The 20444-nt window shown below is 38.1% G+C and overlaps 1 protein-coding gene across 1 annotated transcript in view; it reads left to right on the top strand.

The window, feature by feature from the left end:
- MYO6 (myosin VI) overlaps nucleotides 1–20444 on the top strand; it is an 85929-nt gene that overhangs the window by 62955 nt on the left and 2530 nt on the right. The window contains 8 exon segments of the mRNA XM_086631976.1: nucleotides 105–313; nucleotides 690–768; nucleotides 4083–4243; nucleotides 7465–7494; nucleotides 7963–8001; nucleotides 11402–11505; nucleotides 12966–13097; nucleotides 18773–18799. Coding sequence (XP_086488102.1) covers nucleotides 105–313; nucleotides 690–768; nucleotides 4083–4243; nucleotides 7465–7494; nucleotides 7963–8001; nucleotides 11402–11505; nucleotides 12966–13097; nucleotides 18773–18799 — 781 coding nt within the window.

Here is a 20444-nt window from a genome sequence, read left to right as displayed (position 1 = left end):
ACTGTTCAACGCTCTCATTTCACTTAATATTTTTTCAATATACAGTTTTTAAAAGTGAAGCACAAACTTAAAATAATATAATGCCATAATATTTCATTTTGCAGACCACTATAATGACTAGGGAACAGATACAGAAAGAATATGACGCTCTAGTTAGAAGCTCAGAGCAGCTTCTGAGTGCACTGCAGAAGAGGAAACAGCAAGAGGAGGAAGCAGAGAGGCTACGACGTATCCAGGAGGAAATGGAAAAAGAAAAAAAGAGACGTGAAGAGGAAGAGCAACAAAGAAGGAAGGAAGAGGAGGAAAGACGTCTGTGAGTCTTGAATAAGTTACTGGTTATAGAATGAGAAGAAAATAGGAAAAGCACTTTGGTGAGATCGTTTTTAGTACTCCTATGCTTAAACAGAGCCACTTGGATTGTACTCCTGGTGTTCTATGCAGAGTTAAAACATTTCCTTTCCTAGTGATGTAAGGTAATCATAGTCAGAATAGAATATGGAAAAAATGATGTGATGCAGCTAGAAATACAGATGGACTTGGAAAGTTTCTTGACTTTAATGTTGTGTCCCGTCATCAGGACTGTACTGACTTCTGGATTACCGTTTGGTTTTATGGAAGATACGTTCCTATTTCTTGTTCACTTGTGTTGTAATAACAAGTTTGCATTTTATCCTCCTCTTTTGTAATAGGAAATCTGAGATTGAGGCAAAGAGAAAACAAGAAGAGGAAGAGAGGAAAAAGAGGGAAGAGGAAGAAAAGCGTATTCAGGTTAATGTTTTAGCTGTGTGGGGGTTGTTTTTTTTTTTGTTATTGGGTTGATTTTGGGTGTTTGGGTTTTTTTTCAGGTTGGTTGGGTTTTTTGTGTGGGTTTGTTTTTTTTTTTTTAGCTTAGATTCCCCACTTAGTCTAACAGCTTCATTTTTTAAATGTGTGTCTCAGAGTCATTCAGCAGTGTTGCTTTAGTAGTAAATGTAAGGTGAAAATCATGATTAGGACATCCCAAGACTGATCACCTGTTTCTGGTCCATATGCAAGTTCAAGTCTTCTGAGTAGAAGTGCATTTGTTTTTAAAAGGTTTTTAAAGTTATTTTAGAGTTAAAAATACACAACACTGGAGAATCCTAGTTTAGCCTTTGAAGTTTTTGCAGATGTTCCATGTCAGGCAAGTTTGGCAATCTTTTACTAGAAGTCACATCTGGACTCAGGCTGTGTCATCTACCAGCTTAACTATAAGCAATTCCAGAATATTGGTAATAATGAGAAGATACAGGACTGTCTCTAGTAGCCCCTTTGGCTACACTGATGTAGAATAAATACATGCAGGTGAAACCCTGCCCCTCCACCTCTCCCCCTTGATTCCTGACACTTTTTACTGATCTCATCATGGACTCTCACTCTGAAGTGTGTTTGGCCCCTGTGCCCTTGTTTTCCCCTTGACATGGAGATTGCCTGGGTGACCTGGGAGAGCAATCTCAGAGAAAAAAAGCTTCTCTGTTGGGGCAGTTGTAGCAAGTGCAGGGTCATGGACCCTGTTTACAAACTCTTTTAAGCCGTGTACATGATTAATAATCATAGAATCGTAGAATCATAGAATCGTTAGGGCTGGAAGGGACCTTCAAAGGTCATCTAGTCCAACCCCCCTGCAAGGAACAGGGATATCGCCAACTAGATCAGGTTGCTCAGGGCCTCATCCAACCTGGCCTTGAATGTCTCCAGGGATGGAGCATCCACCACCTCTCTGGGCAACCTGTTCCAGTGTTCTACAACTCTCATGGTAAAAAATTTTTTCCTAATATCCAACCTGAATCTACCTCCCTCTATTTTAAACCATTACCCCTTGTCCTATCACAACTGGCCCTCCTGAACAGCCTCTCCCCATCTTTCCTGTAGGCCCCCTTGAGGTACTGGAAGACCGCTATAAGGTCACCCCGGAGCCTCCTCTTCTCCAGGCTGAACAGCCCCAACTCTTTCAGCCTGTCCTCATAGGAAAGGTGCTCCAGCCCTCTTATCATCTTCGTGGCCCTCCTCTGGACCCTCTCCAACTGGTCCATGTCCTTCTTATGTTGGGGACTCCAGAACTGGACGCAATACTCCAAGTGAGGTCTCACGAGGGCAGAGTAGAGGGGGAGAATCACCTCCCTCGACCTACTGGCCACGCTCCTCTTGATGCAGCCCAGGACGCGGTTGGCCTTCTGGGCCGCAAGAGCACATTGCCGGCTCATATTGAGCTTCTCGTCCACCAGTAGTCCCAAGTCCTTCTCCTCAGGGCTGCTCTCGATCCGTTCTCCGCCCAGTCTGTATTTGTGCCTGGGATTGCCACGACCCAGATGTAGGACCTTGCACTTGGCCTGGTTAAACTTCATGAGGGCCCACCTCTCCAGCCTGTCGAGGTCCCTCTGGATGGCATCCCTCCCTTCCAGCGTGTCGACGGCAGCACACAGCTTGGTGTCATCGGCGAACTTGCTGAGGGTGGAAGTGGAATTTTTCTCCAGTATGTTATCCCTGGAGTTAGCCTAGCACTGCTTATCCTCCTTGCATCTCATGCTCTTTTTCTATCACCTCACCCCCATTCTTGATAAACAAGTCACTGGAACTAGCAGAGAAATTATAGCCTAACTTTGATGAAAAATAAATCTTTCCTGTGTTATTTGGTCTGTCACCTGTATCAGAATAATAAGCGCTACCAGCTTGCAGAAGTTAAACATAAAAAAGAGTAAGCTGCTATTTGGCCAGTCTCTAAATTATTGTTTGGAGACCATTGGAGATGTGCCTAGTGTTTTGTGAGAAATTCATAGGATATGTTTCCATTCAGGGACAGTTTAAATGGATTAAACTTTGTCCACTGAGGAAGCAAGATGACCTGTTGCCAGAAAGTTTAAAAACTTGATCTGCCAGCACTATGAGCATCTGTAGGGATTGTCTTTATTTATGTTTCTTTGTTTCTGAGACTTGGATATCTGCAATGCAGAATGTAATTTACACTTTTACTTAGAAACACTTCGTTTGGATACAAAGCAGATATGTAATCCAGTAGGGTATTTCTTTCTTCTACTAAGTGTTCAAGGCCAGGTTAGATGAGGCTTTGGGCAACCTGGTGTAGTGGAGGATTTCTCTGCCCATGGCAGGGGGGTTGGAACTAGATGATCTTTAAGGTCCCTTCCAACCCTATCCATTCTATGATTCTACATACAATTATTTACTCATTATCTCTCCTGGTCGTTGTTACTATCAGCTAATCGAAATTGGATTCATAGGATAAAGTCACTGGTGTTCTTGCACTGCTTTAGTGGTGCAGATTAATGATGGTGATTAGGAAGTGAGGAGACTTTGTCTCCTTTGTTGACTTTTGGGCACCAAGAAAGGCCTGGTAAGACTTGGAGCGTATGACTTTCAGAGGTATGAATTGGGTGGTTGTATTTTACTTACTGTGTGTGCAAGACCCTTTGTTAAATAATGATGGTAAACTGGAATTATAATTTTGCTCTGCAGAGGCAGTATATCTGGATTGCTTCTGCATTGCAGTAAGTCAGAATTTTACCATTTGCTTAAATTCAAAGCCAGGTCAGGTCCACAGAGGGTTCCAGTGTTTGTCTTGATCCCTTTTCAAAATGAATCACGGACCTATATGTGAAGCAACGCTTATTGCAAAGTCCTGGGATGCCAAGTGCAGAATACCAAGGGAGCATTGTGTTAGTGCTATGGGGGACTAACTGTATTGCTCTGTATCGTCTGAGTTTTAATGGTTCTAAGAACTTTTGAAGTCTGATTTTCATAACAGCTAACAAAAAGCTTCATGTGTTTTTTAAATAAGGAGTAATTGATTTGCACTTTAATTTGAAAAGGTAATACAAGTGATGGACAATAATGATTTGATAAACTACATGAAAACCAAGATGCAATCTGTAGCTATTTTGGGCTTTTTGGGTCAAACTAAATACTACTGCAGATACTCTTTCAGTTCTGTAAATGTTGCGTATTTTGAAAGCTATAAATATACTACTTGGCATGTTTTTCTAATCATTTGCTTATGTAGCATTTTGGGTTTGATTGGATAAGGTTAAAGGTGTGTTTTTATAAAACAGGCTGAAATTGAGGCTCAGCTAGCTAGAGAACGAGAAGAGGAAACCCAGCACCAGGCGGTGCTTGAACAGGAACGTCGTGATCGTGAACTTGCAATGAGAATTGCCCAGTGTGAGGCAGAACTCATCACTGATGAGGCTCAGCTTGATTTAGGGTTGCGCAGGTACGGAATTTAGTAGTTAAAACTCTCTCTCTGCTCTGCCCCCCCACCCCCCTTCCTATCCTGATCCCTTTGAGAAGACTAGGCTCTTGTTGATTTTATGCATTTTTGTAGTAATTAAATGGACCTTTCAAGTCAGTGTATTGGAATATTTTTCAAATTGACTTCTGAAATTTGTTACAAATAGATTACTTTTGCTTAAAGACTTTCTCCATTTTGCATCTTGCTACATCCGTAATCTAGTAGGTGCTTGTGAATACGACAGCAGTTCTCTTTCTTTTTGAGTTCTGGCAAGGATGGCAACCAATTTAAATTACAGTTTTCATGACTCATTTAAAGTAGTGAATGGAATTTCTTCAGTGGTAAGTAGCAATAAAACATACCCTTTCTGGTACTTGATGGTTCCAGTAGTGTAGTGTGAATTTGTGTGTGTATTTTTTGACAACAAGCCCTCTTTGAATGCAGAAATAGTAGTTATTTCTGTGTCCTGACTGGTAAGTTTTTTAAAGTGGAATTAATATATTTAACATAGATGAGTTTGCAAGTTAAACATTGTCTTAAACATTTTATTTTGTGTTGTTTGAACTTTTTGATGTGCCACAAGGGGTTCTTGGCTTTTGGTATACAGATCTACACTGCCTGCAGAGCAAGAGCTCTCACGTGTAAAGGGTGATGCCTTAAAAGCAACTTAGAAGTTACAGTAAAAATGGTGCTTACTGGTCAAATTGCATAAAGGGACCTATGAACATGATCACATCACTGGTGACTTCATTAATACTAGTCTGCTCAGTTTGTTGTTGAAAGAGGGCGTGTAAGAAAATCCCAAGTGTTCCCATGGAATTTGGAACACACTCTCGGATGTGTTCTGTTTGCTACTCAGAATTTTATCTAGATGTATACTTTTCTTTTTAATAACTGTATGCCTACATGAGATAGTAAGGTAATTTTTTTGTAATGTACAACACTGATTTTTAGGCACTTCCACTAAAGTGATTGTGGTTTTGTCCTCAGTCATACAATAGCTGTCGTATTGTGTCAGGTAAAACTTTAACATGCTCAGTTTGACGTCCAAAAATTTCACAGCCAGCATTTTGGAGGTTTTCACACTTCCCCTGTTTGAATTTTGGTGCGATACCCGGAAAGTAAACCCGAAGTCACTCTAGTGTTGCAACCTTGCAAAATTCTCTTAAATACGAAAGAAGGGAGGCATTAGACCAAAAGGGCTGAGAGAATTCACTAACTTTTCAGTCAGTGAAGCTCTAATCTCCATGGCGTTTCCTACTGCTTGTGAGTAATCCTGATGTATGTCTTCCTTGTGTAGTCCGAGAACGGATGATGAACTAACTGACCTGATAGTTATGACTTCCAGTTTCTCTCCGCCAGGTAGCTAGTGGTAGGAGAATGAAGACTACTTTCTGAATGGTTGCAAAGTGCAGAATGTCTGAACAAGTTAACATAGCGATGTAAATCCTTTGTCGAACAGAATAATATATAAATCTACAAAAAAGTAGTAGAAAGCTTTTTCTGCTTATATGGTTTTTTTTTTAGTTCTTCAGCAAATTTTTTTCTTTCTGCAGTCTACTTCAAAGAGTTTTAAGCATGTCCAAAAATTGAAGATAATTCTTTTAATTTCACCTTTGATTTGGTTTTGGTTTGATTTGTTTAAAATCAAACTAAAACCTTCTCCAGATCTCAATATCTTCTACTGAAATGCAAGGGTAGATTTCCATGTAACTGCAGGAATTGCCTAAAGGTAGAAACTGGGGGAATTCTTCTCTGAAATGAAAACTATTGGTTTGAACAAAACAAGTAATTTAATAATTTAAACATAAATTCTTAGAACTTATTTTAACTGACACCAATTAAAATCTTACTAGAGTCTAAAGAATTTATATTCTGCCATCTTCTGGATTTGAGACTTACATATTACCATATGATGCACTGAAATCACTGCGACTTTGATATATGCGTATTTCCCTTTTCTGATACATTTTGCTGTAGTAAGATAACACATGTATAACTCCATACTGAATACAAGCAGTATACTGGTTCTAGAGTGTTTTCACACAGTTTTGTAAAAAATTGTTTCATGCTTGCAAGTTGGCATGAATAAAAGAGTTATTTTCCATTGCACTGTACTCCCTGTGAAGTGAAAATAGTACAAAGTGATTCTTTTGTGCCACTTTGAAGGAACTTTTGTATTTTGCTCATTTTTAAGAAACGTGGTACTTACATGTTGTCATATTTGAAAATGAGTAGCCTCTGCTTTATTTCTTTTCTCCTCAGTAACTTGCTGCATTCACCATTAGTTTTATAGATATTTAAAGGTTTGTAAGTATTGGTAGTTTCTTTGAGAAATATACTCGTTGGCTCCTGTCAAAGCAAAGTTGTTGTTCTGGCAGTAGATCCAGCATTTTTATTTGTGCTTATTCTGTGCTGGATATGCTGGACCTTTCCTAACTTCATCCAATTTTACTACTTATCCACAATTTGAAAGAACATGTAATGAGGGATTTACTACACCTAGGGGTAAAGTAGCAGAAGTGCTTAGCACTCAAGTAAAAAATTAGTTAAATAATAGATACCTGTTTTCAACTGTGCAATATTTTTAACTTATATGGCTTATTGAAATGTCTGGTCTAGCATATAGCACCAAAACAAGCTAGCCTCAGTGAAAGTAGTGTGAGTGTATCTGTTCTGTGCGTTGCGCTGGAACAATCCACGTAAGTTCTAATTTGTAGCATATTCAAGGCTACATGTACATTCATGTGAGTCTTCAGTATGGCCGTTCGACTCGGTGTCTTTTCACAGCTTGCATGAAGCAGCTATATGTCTTGTTCCCAGAGTAGCTACATATGGATTGCTGTTATTTCTTGTGATACACTTATGCAGGCACTCAGTAGTATGTCTCAAACTCTTTGATTTTGAAAGATGGGGTATGGGGGAGAAAGGGTGGGGAAAGTTTTCACTCATACATTTTTTCCAGATTATCTTAATTTAACCTTTTTAGAATAATATAAAACTTATGATTGAATGAGAAAGATAAAGAAGAAAGATCTATATAATCCTGTTTCTCAGTTAAAAAAAAAAAAAAAAGAAAAATCATGAGATAGTAAATAAGATGTGAGAGAGCAGTAAATACTATAACCCACCTTTTCCCACTTCAGATTATTAGAAAGGTAACTAGGAAGTAGTCTACTAACATAAATATCTTCTATTTGCAGAGCCAATGGATCAAAGCCGCAAATGACTGCGTATGGCATTTTTTTTCATTTGAATGCTCTAATAGAAAAAAAAGTAACACTAATTAATTCAAAGGAAATTGATATTGTCCTCTTATTTACTAATACCCATAATAATCTTTATTAGCGCGCATCTGTAAAAATTAAATCAGTTTGTAATACTTTATATCCACTATTTTACTTATGTCTAATAAACAAGTTAATAGTCTAATATACCTAATAATATTTAAAGATGATTATATAATTAGTGCAAACTTTTTCACATACTAGCCATTTTTCACTGCCCTGAGTGATTTATTGCTCTTTAAAGAACCAAGACTCTGTGTGTGTGTGTGCATATATATATTAGAATGAAAATTATTTAAGATAAGTTGTCGTTTTTTTATACACTTGAATTAACTTACTTTGGTTGTCACAGATATAAAGGCTCTTTTTATGTTAATATCTTTGGTTTATGCTTATTTATCAATTTTCTTATAGGGAACAAATGGCCACAGAAATGTCAGAAATATTATCTAGGTAGGTGAGAAAACAACATCAAATGAATCAATCATTTTATAAAAATAAATCACACATGAAATGGGTTGAATTCTTATGGAATGAAAAATAATGGAATTTTTTTTGTAACTGCTAAGCAGATAAATCAGTTATTTCTTTTCAGAAAATTTCCCTTCTCAACACCTCTTTTTCAGCAATTATTTTTCTGCTATTTTAATGGATTATATATAAAAAAAGAATGAATAGTTCACATACCTTTGTACTTTCTGTAATTTTGGTAATGTTCCTCCAGCTTTCTTCTCTTTTCACATTTCTTATAATGGTAATAGAAAAATAGGCTCCACATATTTTGGAGGTGGAATTATATAGTTTCAGCACAGAGTTAATGAAGTTATCTAATGTTAATGTAACTGTTAGTGCTTTTAATAAGAAAATATTCTAGTTATAATTCCCTTCAAATAAAAGCAGTTTTGAAAATTACCATGTTAAAGGCGTATTAAAACCCCTCTTAAGACATCTAGACAAAATCCCCTTCTGAGATTTCTTAAATGCTAATGCAAGATTTATGCACAGTGCGAGAGGAAAGGAGAATGCAGGTTTAGCTCTGAATAAAGTTCTGTCGTTACAGTCTCCCACTAGTTTGTGTTAGAATACTAATTCTCTGTTGAAAGGAATTGTTGTTATAATGCCTTCCATACCAGTGAGTAATTAGAAAATGTTTTGTGCAGCTTGAGGACAAAAATAACTTTTTAACATTCATTTTCTCTAGCTTACACAAGAAGCAAAATTGTTTAGAGTTTTTAAAAGTGACTGTTTAACAAGGTACTATATTGCATATATATAGCCCCAAAATGATCGGTCTCGTGTGATTGATGGGTTCTCTCGTTGTAGCGTTCATAATTGGGAGGGCAGGTGTTAATTAAATTTGTTTCTTGCAGCGGCGTGTTAAGAATAGGAATAAACAATGTTGTGTGCCATTAAGTTGGCATGTGAATTTAGATGGCTCGATTGCATTGCATACATTGGCATAGTTCCAATGACAATTACCAATTCTTAATGTGCAAAATAATCACAGAAGTTTGGGGCAAAATCAGAGGCTCTCTGGTTTGGTTGAATTCCAAATGCAATACTCCTTACTGCATGCTTGTTTAACTAATTTTTTTTCACTTTTCATATACTGGAAACTTTTGACTTGAGACTTTTTTTTTTTTCCCTATTTATGATACATAACTTTGTCAGATTGAGCAGTGAAGACCGATTGTGAAGTATGATGCTCCTCTTACTGCCAGGCTGTTACCCTAAAAGTCATGTAGAAAACAAGAGAGTGATGTGCAGAGTAGTACTGTAATGGAAAGGCTAAGCCATTCAATTGGATTAGCATTCTTAAAGATTACTAGTTTAACCAGAGATCTTGCAGCCTAGCTCTGCTCCTCTAATTTATGTAGCAAACTCTTAGAGTGGTGGGTAGTGTTGCTAAATAAAGAAAATCCTTAGGATTTGTCAAATTAGATTCAAGAAGGTTAGACACCAGGCAGCGGAAATTGCATTTAGCAGCAATCCTTTAATGTCCTGCAGATATGCCTATGGTAACAAAATTTTAAAATATATATTTTGAAGGAGACTGTCTGCGTAGTGATTTGTTCTACACTTAATAGTAGTGCTAAGCGTGAGGAAAAGTTCCTGTTCTTAGCTGTGTACTGATTAAAAGTTAAAGAGGCAATTTTTTTAATGTCAGACTTCTCACATACCATAACTGGAAGCTGTGTGTTGACTCAGATTAGTAGTATGAGTGGGCATAATTAAGCTGATGCTGCAATAAACAGTTAAATTTTGTAATTTTAATTTCATTTGAAGAGATGATTGAGTTGCTATTAAGAAGAACATTTGGTTAAACAGATTGGTTTATTCTATGAAACTTAAAAATAAATTGCAGTTGTAATCTGTGCTTTTAGAACTGCTGTATCTACATAGAGAAGTTTTTCATAGAAAATGTGTTTATAGCCTATTAACTAGAAAAGGGGAAATAAAGTAAAACCTCATAGTCCCACATGAGACATTTATGGACAAATAAACTTTAAAATAATATTTACTGGATTATAAATACTTTAATAATGTAACAGTCCCACAAAGATGTTGCTGCACAGACTAACTGGAAAGGCCTGGTTTCTTCTGTTTTCCTCTCGTGTGAATTTTTAATGTGGTATATTGCATCAAGTATTTTGCTGCCATGTTAAAGATCTAGTTTCTTCTGAACAAATCTCAGATCCTGAAAGATAGTTCAGCTTGCCTTTTGTTATTAGTCATGGTCATTAGCAGAGATTGGTGAAGTCATGTGTCAGTTCTTGAATTCCTTAGTGTTTCAAAGTATTCTGATCATCACTGAATGCTGGAATGTTTTGAATTTAGTTTATATCCAGATAATCTACAGAGAGTTTGCTATTCCTAAGGGAGAATTCTTCCACTTTTTATCCATGCTTTTTTAAAGGGGAAAAAAAAAATATTTTCAGGTTTATCTTTATATACGTACATGTAATGTATATTTGTTTGTTGCATGGATAACCTTATACATACTGTTAATATACATATTAACAGATAACTCCATACATGGTGGAGATTTTAGTAATAAATTCTCACTTGCATTTACTGTTGGCTTTATTGCATATTGCCTACATGATGAATACCTTCTGCCTTTGAAAAACACTATTTCCAGATGAGTCTTGTTATACTGTTCAGCCTTTCATTTGAGAGTGGACTTTTTTCCCTGGTGTCTGTTAAATTATTTCCTCCCCACCCCACCCTCTCCAGAATAAATATTGTTGTTCTCAGACAGCTACTATACAATTAATATAGAATTAATTTGATTTCTTCTCTCAAATTAGACTTTTGTCAAAGACATGGAATATTTTCTCTAGTCTTGGAACAAGGATTTTGTCCTAATCCTGTTTTAAACAGCAGAGGAAATGCCTTTTCTCCCTTCTCCTCATCCACTTCAGAAATATTTTTCCTTGTCTGTTTTTCGAATGGAACTGAAAATGTATATGGCCACTCTTTGTTGTCTGTATTCTGCATCTTGACTAGTACCAAGAAACACGTACATCAGCGTGGGGTGAGGTACACATGAATAGAATATGTGTCTTTTCACACATAAGTACTAACTATTAATGACAATTCCTTTTAATCTCTAGGCACCCAATCAGATTACTATATGATTTTGGACGTAAAAGTTGCTTTCACTTTTTCTTAATCATTTGACCATCTTGAAAATAGTTTGGTACTTTGCCTTTGAATTCAGTCCCTCTGCTGCTGCTTTTCATTGTAATAAGCATGCTGCAGTGTTCATCGTGGGATCTGTTCCTCCTGTTGTAGTAATTTCTGTTTCATACTTGAAAAAATACATATGTGGTGTTTTTAATAATTGTAGGAGTCCTTCAGTTCAAGCCACAAAAGCTGCTGCTGGAACTAAGAAGCATGATCTTAGTAAGTGGAAATATGCAGAGCTTCGTGATACAATCAATACATCCTGTGGTAAGTTGTTTTTTTTCTGATTTGAGAAAGAAATCAAGTTGTAGTTGTATGAAATGTGTTACTTTCTTCCTTTAATCAAGATAAAATCTTGCTCATGAACTTAGTCAGGTTTGAAGGAATGTAAAATTAATTTTAAAAAGTTCTATTACCCCAAGAGAACTAAACTATTTCTGTATTGAGGAAACAGAATTTCCTTTGTTAACTCCTTTACTGATTATGTATTTATAATGTGAAACTACTTTGGCCATAAAATACATGTTATTATTTCTTAATTAAATTTTATCAGTTTTATGTATTTCCACAAAGGGAATATAGTTACTATGCTTTACCTAGAATTTCCATGTTTTAAGAAATTTTTTGGTATCACTTCTTGCTGTCACCAAATCACAAAAAGCAAATATGTCATGTAAAGCACAACGCAAAATACTTTTTGTCTTAGATGTTCAGATTATTCTTTAATTTTCAAAATGTGTAACTTCTTTTGGGAAACTCACAGTTGGGACATTAACTACTTTTCCAGCAATGTTACGAAGATACAAACAGATGAGAATTATTCATTTATTGAATATTACTGTTTCTTCCTGCTTCTCATTGAAAGCAGTTGGTTAATTTCTGATTTAAGATTACTGAGAATTTCTTCCTGGATGTAGGAATTGGGAACAAACTCATTCTCTCTGTATTTAAAGCCCAAAGTTAGCTCCAACTTCTAGCTGTGTCTGTTATTTTTACATATACAAGACTGGAGCAATGTTTTCAGCTGAATAGGTGGTGCAGTAATATATGGTGCTAATGTGCGTTCATTCCTAGTGCAGCCAGTTTGAATACTCTTAGGTGACTAATGAAAAAGCCTTTCAGTCATTCAGTCTCTTAGTATCATGAAATTCAGCAAAATTAAAATATATTTAATAAAATGGAAAAAGAACCCAGACATGAGCAGTCAAATTGCTGATTTCCTTTTTTTCTGAAGCTGCAGAAATAAAGTTCCGTGGTGAATTCTATCTGTTTCTGTACTGCTTGGCTTGTGATAATGCCAACAGACAAATTTAACGAAGTGAAAATTTTATTTGCAGCATTTCACTGCTCCAAATCACACAGTAGAAAAGCAACTTTGTGGGACTACCATTCCTCTAAGGGAGAAAAGGATATATAGCACTCCAAGGATCATTCTGGGCCATAAAATACAGGCCCTGTTGCTGCAGACAATGAGGGTTTATTATATCATATTATATCATATTATATCATATTATATCATATTATATCATATTATATCATATTATATCATATTATATCATATTATATCATATTATATCATATTATATCATATTATATCATATTATATCATATCATATTAGTGTTACAAACTGATATAAGACTATGTACCTATCAATACAGAAAAGCATTTCATGAAGAATTGTTCTGATTTTTCTCACTCCTCTCTTCCTTCCTTATTTTTGGGACAGATATTGAACTGTTGGCAGCCTGCAGAGAAGAGTTTCACAGAAGGCTGAAGGTGTATCATGCTTGGAAATCCAAGAATAAGAAACGCAATGCGGAAACGGAACAGCGTGCTCCCAAATCAGTCACAGACTATGGTGAGGAAAGATAATTTTGTGTTCATAATCATTTTGGTGACAATATTCTAAAGTAAACGTTTCTAGAATTAATTTTGGTTTTGCTAGGCTGAAGGAAATTCTTGGGGGTATTGGAGAATTTATATATTGATTTAAGGTAAATATTTTGATAAGATTGTAACTGGCAAATACTTTGCAGAAAGTAGAATACTTTCAGGAGTCCCAGATTACGTGCACTGAATAGCTCTCCTTAAAACCTTTTCTCATACCAACTCACATCTGTTAAAAGTAGTTCTTGATTTGTTGAGAGTAGCCCTGAAGAGAAGGATTTGGGGATGTTTATAGATGAGAAGCTCAACATGAGCCGGCAGTGCGCTCATGCGGCCCAGAAGGCCAACCGCATCCTGGGATGTATCAAGAGAACCGTGGTCAGCAGGTCAAGAGAGGTGATTCTCCCACTTTACACTGCTCTTGTGAGACCCCACCTTGAATACCGCATCCAGTTCTGGTGTCCCCACCATAAGAGAGACACAGATTTGTTGAAGCGTGTTCAGAGGAGGGCCACAAAGGTGATCCAGGGGCTGGAGCACCTCTGCTACAAGGACAGGTTGCGGGAGCTGGGATTGTTCAGCCTTGAAAAGAGAAGACTTTGGGGGGACCTAATAGCTGCCTTCCAATACCTGAAGGGAACCTACAGGGAAGGCTGGGGAGGGACTTTCTACAAGAGTGTCCACTGATAGGACAAGGGGAAATGGGTTTAAGTTGAAGGAGAACAGATTTAGATTAGATCTTAGGAAGAAATTCTTCAGTACGAGGGTGGTAAGACTTTGGAATAAATTGCCCAGAGAAGTTGTGGATGCCCTCTCCCTGGGGGTGTTCAAGGCCAGGTTGGACAGAGCCTTGAGAAGCCTGATCTAGTTGAGAGGCATCCCTGCCCATGACAGGGAGGTTGGATTAGACGATCTCTAAGGTCCCTTCCAGACTATGTCATTCTATGATTCTATGATGTTGCAGTTGCTGGCATTTTTGCTAAATGGAGATGTTTAAAAAACGTGTAGATTTGGTGTTGAGCAACATGGTTTAAGGACCCTGACAGTGCAGGGTGAATGGTTGGACTTGATGATCTTGAAGGTCTCTTCCAACCAGATGATTCTATGATTCTGTGTTCATTGCTGTACTGCTTAAAACTTAGGAAGATAATATTCCATTTATGAAGTTGCAGTTTGCGTTTTGAGACTTTGAGACTTTGGTTTTAAGATTTTTCATACTAGTTCTGACCTGAATTGCAAATGTTGTTTTCTGAGAGTAGTTAATGACAGTTAAGAACAGAGACTTATACCTAAGAATAGAATAGACATTCTAAAAATTCTGTCCATCTATCAGAGAATTGCATGTGATTTTTTTTTTTTGTACTGTAAAAAACAAGATTGGAAGGAATCATGCTCCGTTGTGTAATTCAATATTATATTTTGGGTCCAGACAAAACAAAAAGTATTGGTGATAAGGGTTTTCTTCTCATGCTTTTATTCTTTTCTAAGATACAGTTATATTGACATAGAGATAGATACTTTTAAAAGATGCTAATAATTTTCTCATTTACATTACAGTAAACTTTATGTATTTCAGGTTGTATTCTCTTTTTTAAAATTCTATGAGTGATGATACTGCCATTTTTGATTATGGAGTGACAAATTTTGCATAGTCCCTTCTTTCTTATTAGACTGTCATTCTGCTTATTTCGTAGATGAGTATTTGTTGTCAAAGTCATGCACTAATGAGAATAAGTGACTGCCTTTTTAATTTCAACAAGAAGGTGTAGGAGTTACCATGTTTAGTACTACCAGACCTGATAATTAGGTGCTTATTTTCAGGACTGATACCTGCAGAGTGGATTGTTACTCTTTTCATACCACCCCACCTCCCAAGTCCAGTGATCATCTGTTGTAAAAGGAATCTAAGAATTGAACAGAATCACAGCAAATGGTTATAATAATTTAGACAGATCTTTCCTGCTGTCTTATGGTTCCATGATCCTTGTGTTCTTGGCCACACGGTTCATGGGAGAGGTAGAGGAAAGGGAAGACTGGGAGAAGATGTTCTCTCTAAAGTCCCATTAGCCTGGGTTTAGAGCATTGTCCTGGGATGCGGGGATACAGGTGCCCTACTTACCCACAGTGTTAGTCTTTATACAAAGATCATAGAATCATAGAGTGGTTAGAGTTGGAAGGGAGCTCAAAGATCATCTAGTTCCAAACCCCTGCCATGGGCAGGGACACCCTCCTCTACACCAGGTTGCCCAAAGCCTCATCCACCCTGGCCTTGAACACTTCCAGGGATGGGGCATCTACAACTTCTCTGGGCAACCTGTTCCAGTGCCTCACCGCCCTCAGAGAGAAGAATTTCTGCCTTATATTTAATCAAAATCTCCCCTCTTTCAGTTTAAAGCCATTGCCCCTTGTCTTATCACTACATGCCCTTGTAAAAAGTCCCTCTCCAGCTTTCCTATAGGCCCTCTTTAAGTACTGGAAGGCTGCAATAACATCTCCCTGGAGCCTTCTCTTCTCCAGGCTGAACAGCCCCAACACTCTCAGTCTGTCTTCATAGCAGAGGTCTTCCAGCCCTCGGATCATCTTTGTGTCCCTCCTCTGGACTCACTCCAGCAGCTTCCTGTCCTTCTTGTGTTGGGGACTCCAGAGCTGAACGCAGTACTCCAGGTGGGGTCTCACGAGAGCAGAGCAGAGGGGCAGAATCACTCCCCTCGACCTGCTGGCCATGATTCTTTGGATGCAGCCCAGGATGCAGTTAGCTTTCTGGGCTGCCAGCGCACATTGCCGGCTCATGTTGGGCTTCTCATCTACCAGCACTCCCAAGTCCTTTTCCTCAGGGCTGCTCTCAATCCATTCTCCACCCAGCCTGTACTTGTGCTTGGGATTGCCCCGACCCATGTGCAGGACCTTGCACTTGGCCTTGTTGAACTTCATGAGGTTCTCACAGGCCCACCTCTCAAGCCTGTTAAGGTCCTCTGGATGGCATCCCTTCCCTCCAGCGTGTCCACAACACCACACAACATGGTGTCATCTGCAAACTTGCTGAGGGTGCACTCAATCCCACTGTCCATGTCACCAACAAAGATGTTAAATAGCACTGGTCCCAGTACCAACCCCTGAGGAACACCACTCGTCACTGGCCTCCACTTGGACATTGAACCGTTGACCACAACTCTTTGAGTGCGACCATCCAGCCAATTCCTTATCCACCGAGTGGTCCATCTGTCAAATCCATGTCTCTTCAGTTTAGAGACGAGAATGTTGTGTGGGACAGTATCGAATGCTTTGAATAAGTCCAGGTAGACGATGTCAGTTGCTCTTCCCCTATCCATCTATGCTGTAACCTCATCATAGAAGGCCACCAAATTAGTCAGGCAGGATTTGCCCTTAGTGAAGCCATGTTGGCTGTCACCAATCACCTCCTTATTTTCTATGTGCCTTAGCATAGTCGCCAGGAGGATCTGCTTCATGATCTTGCCAGGCACAGAGGTGAGACTGACTGGCCTGTAGTTCCCTGGGTCTTCTTTTTTTCCCTTTTTAAAGATGGGGGGCTATGTTTCCCCTTTTCCAGTCATTGGGAACTTCACCAGATTGCCACGACTTCTGAAATATGATGGATAGTGGCTTAGCAACCTCATTCACCAGTTTCCTCAGGACTCGCAGATTCACCTCGTCAGATCCCATGGACTTGTCCACCTTCAGGTTCTTTAGATGGTCTCAAACCCGATCTTCTCCTACAGCGGGCGGTTCTTCATTTTCCCAGTCCCTGCCTTTGCCTTCTGTGAGTTGGGCTGTGCAGCTGGAGCTCTTGCCAGTGAAGACTGAGGCAAAGAAGTCATTGAGAACCTCAGCCTTCTCCATATCCCGCATAGCCAGGTCCCCTCTTTCCTTCTGGAGAGGGCCTACGTTTTCCCTAGATCTCTTTTTATCACTGACATATCTATAGAAGTTTTTCTTGTTGCCCTTGATGTCCCTGGACAGATTTAACTCTATCAGGGCTTTAGCTTTCCTAACCTGATCTCTGGTTGCTCAGACAATTGCTCTGGATTCTTTCCAGGCTACCTGTCCTTGCTTCCATCCTCTGTAGCCCTTCTTTTTGTGTCCGAGTTGGTCCAGGAGCTCCCTGTTCATCCATGCAGGCCTCCTGGTGTTTTTGCCTGACTGCCTCTTTTTTGGGATGCACCGCTCCTGAGCTTGGAGGAGGTGATCCTTGAATATTAACCAGCTTTCTTGGGCCCCTCTTCCCTCCAGGGCTTCACCCCATTGTACTCTACCAAGGAGATCCCTGAAGAGGCCAAAGTCTGCTCTCCTGAAATCCAGGGTAGTGAGCTTGCTGAGCACCCTCCTTGCCTCCCTAAGAATCTTGAACTCCACTATTTTATGGTCACTGCAGCCAAGGCTGCCCTTGAGTGTCATGTTCCCTACCAGCCCTTCTGTGTTGGTGAGAACGAAGATGTCTCCTTCCCCTTGATTCATTTACCAAGATAGGCATTGCTTGAGCATTACCTGAGAATTTGAACTTTACAGGGAACTTGGTACAGATATATGGCAGGTGAAATCTGGACCCCTGGAAAAGATGTTATCAAAGAGTGGGTCCTTCTGACCATGCCTAGTGATGTGGGTTTAAGTGCTTAAGAAAGCTTATGAATGAAACAGCAGGAAAAGGCATTTGAAGCACTTCTGCAAAGTGGTGAGTTTGAATTTGAGCTTGCAAGTTCTGTCTGGAGCTAAATGGGTAAAATAAACATGCATGGTATTGCGGATCAGAAGTATCAAAGAGCAGAAGATCTTTGGATTTGTGCAAATAAAGCATGGAATGTTCATGATCTCATCACATTTAGTTAGACACATTGTTCTTTTCAGTGGTTTTCATTGCATTTTTTTCCTTTTCTTGAAATATGGCTTCATATTTCTGAAGAAAATTTAGAACACTGCAGTTCAGAAGAACATCACTGATAGTGACCTTTAGAGACTCTCAGTGTCAGAAGTAATTTTTCCTGTTGCAAATGATTATACTACATGGGCATTTCACATCTGTGTTTTATAATGATCTGAGGAGGTAGTAAGAAGGAGCTCTGATTTCTTAGATGTTTAAGCTAAAAGTCTTTCGAGCATCGGGATATATGCTTCAAATGATGTAGTTTCTTCTTTCTGTCTTTTCACTGATGTCACATAGTTTTACAGATATTCTTTAAATTCATACATTCAGTATAGAAGCTAAACATCGATTTGTGTATTATTATTGGAATAGGCAGAGGTCTGGAAATTTCCTAGCAGAAATGTCAAAAATTAAAAGCATTATGTTAATTAACTAGCAGATTTGTTACAACAATCTGTGCTTAGCCTGTATACAACTGAGGTTTTGTAACAGGCGTCACAAATCATTGAAGTAATCCATTTCACAATTAAATCCTGATGAAAATAAAAGCAGTTGGAAATCTATGAAACTTGAGGAAAGGAGAAATTTTATGTATGTCAGTGAGCAGAAAATGAATAGAAATACTTAGCTCAACATCTATGTTTATTTTGTAGCCAGAATTTCTGTTTGGCAATCATCAACATTGGTGAAAAATGTTGAAGTAATGAAACTATAACTTGCGAAGGATCAGCACTTGTATGTTTTGTTCAACATGTAATATTTGTTCACAGATTTTGCACCATTTTTGAGCAACTCACGTAAGTGGGGAGATGGTTGTTTAAGCTAACTTTGAAGAATAGGAACACTTGAGAGCTCTATACTAACATTAATCAATCCAGTGTTTTGCTACACGTGTACGTAGAATTCAATTGTTCAAAAAAATTCTATTCCACAGTCTGGCAATGTTATTCAACTGATGGTAATTATATGTTACTCTACTAATTTACGAATGTACTTTACTGCTCATCTTCATGAGATCCTACCCATTTGAGCAGTCATGGGACAGCAGAACAAAATAACCTTTTTATGTAGGTTATTTGAAGTATAAATTTCCATTTTTTTCTTCTCCTCCCCCCCACCCCTCCCTAGAAATACCATGCATGTTCTGACATTTTTTTATTGTCTGCACATGACTGTTGTAGCAAAACTCTGGAATCAACTTAATGTAACAGCTATTTTTCTAGCATACGAACTAACATTCAGGTGATGGTTTCTTTTGAATAAAGAACAACAATTCCATAGCGCTGACACGTAGAGGCTATATTGACTGCTTAGCATTCCTGTCCCCTAGACTTCCTCTTGGATTTAGGTATGCATAGGGGTAGAAATAAGCCTTAGCAGCTACCTTTGCAGTGCAAAAAGTGTTTACAACAGATCAGTGCTTTAGTATTGTCAATGTTCAGACAATTTGCAGAAAGAATTAGTTTCCTATAAACTATAGACTGTGTATCCTTGTAAAATACATGCTTTATCAGAAGTAATATATAAGTAGCATTCACCTATTAAAGTCTGTTTTGTTTTTCTTCTCTTTGTTTTTGTAGACATGGGAAAAAAAATGGGGGGTTTGATTTATGTGGTACCCTTTTTTTTAAGACTCTACTCTTCACATTTAGAAAAACTGTTTTTGCTTGAATCTAAGTGGAAGAAATTTCGAGGTGCAGTTGCTAGTCTTTTAGTTTTGCTCATTACTGTAAAAATACATTATTGTAAGTGATTTTCATTTTTAATTTTATTAAATTTTGCCTCAGAAATTAGCTGTGTCGCTTAATAGAAAATGGGCAAAAAAAGGAATTCACTTGGAATATTCCCTTTATGCTGAAACATGGAACTGTTAATACTGACTTTCTTTTGTAAAGATGGTGTAGATTCACATTCAGAATTTTTTAAACAGAGCATTTGTAACAGTGGTATTGTAAAACACTAAAGTAAGTTCAGTAATAAACTTTTGCAAGAGGCGGTTATTGAAGGAAAGGATCTTGCTTGTGAGAGCATGTACTGTTTAAAATTGATTATGATAGTGGATACATAACGTTAAGAAGGTCGATCAGTTGATGAGTTAACAAATAGAGTGAGTATTTGCTTTTACTCGAAAGAAAGTTTCTCTCCAAAGTCCGAAATGTGTGGGACTCTGGGGGAGTCCAAAAATGCACATGGGAAACGTTTACCAAAAACACACGTGAAGCTTTTAAAGATTTTGTATAACTGTCTCCTCTAAAAGTTTGGTCCTGGTGATCTTAATGGTCTGAAATAACCAATTTCTTTAAAAAAGAAAGCAGCCAGAGAGTAGTTCTGATGCTGGAGTTTGGTACACAGAAATCTAGGCAGAACGTTGCGTTTGGTGGCAGCTTTGTAATAAGCAGTATTTGTTGTCAACATTTCTATTAACACATTAGTCGTTTCTAA

The sequence above is a fragment of the Tauraco erythrolophus genome, chromosome 2, assembly GCF_009769465.1.
Source record: "Tauraco erythrolophus isolate bTauEry1 chromosome 2, bTauEry1.pri, whole genome shotgun sequence".
Taxonomy (NCBI): domain Eukaryota; kingdom Metazoa; phylum Chordata; class Aves; order Musophagiformes; family Musophagidae; genus Tauraco; species Tauraco erythrolophus.
The sequence above is the reverse complement of the archived record's forward strand: the minus strand, read 5'-3'. Positions and strand labels throughout refer to the sequence as shown.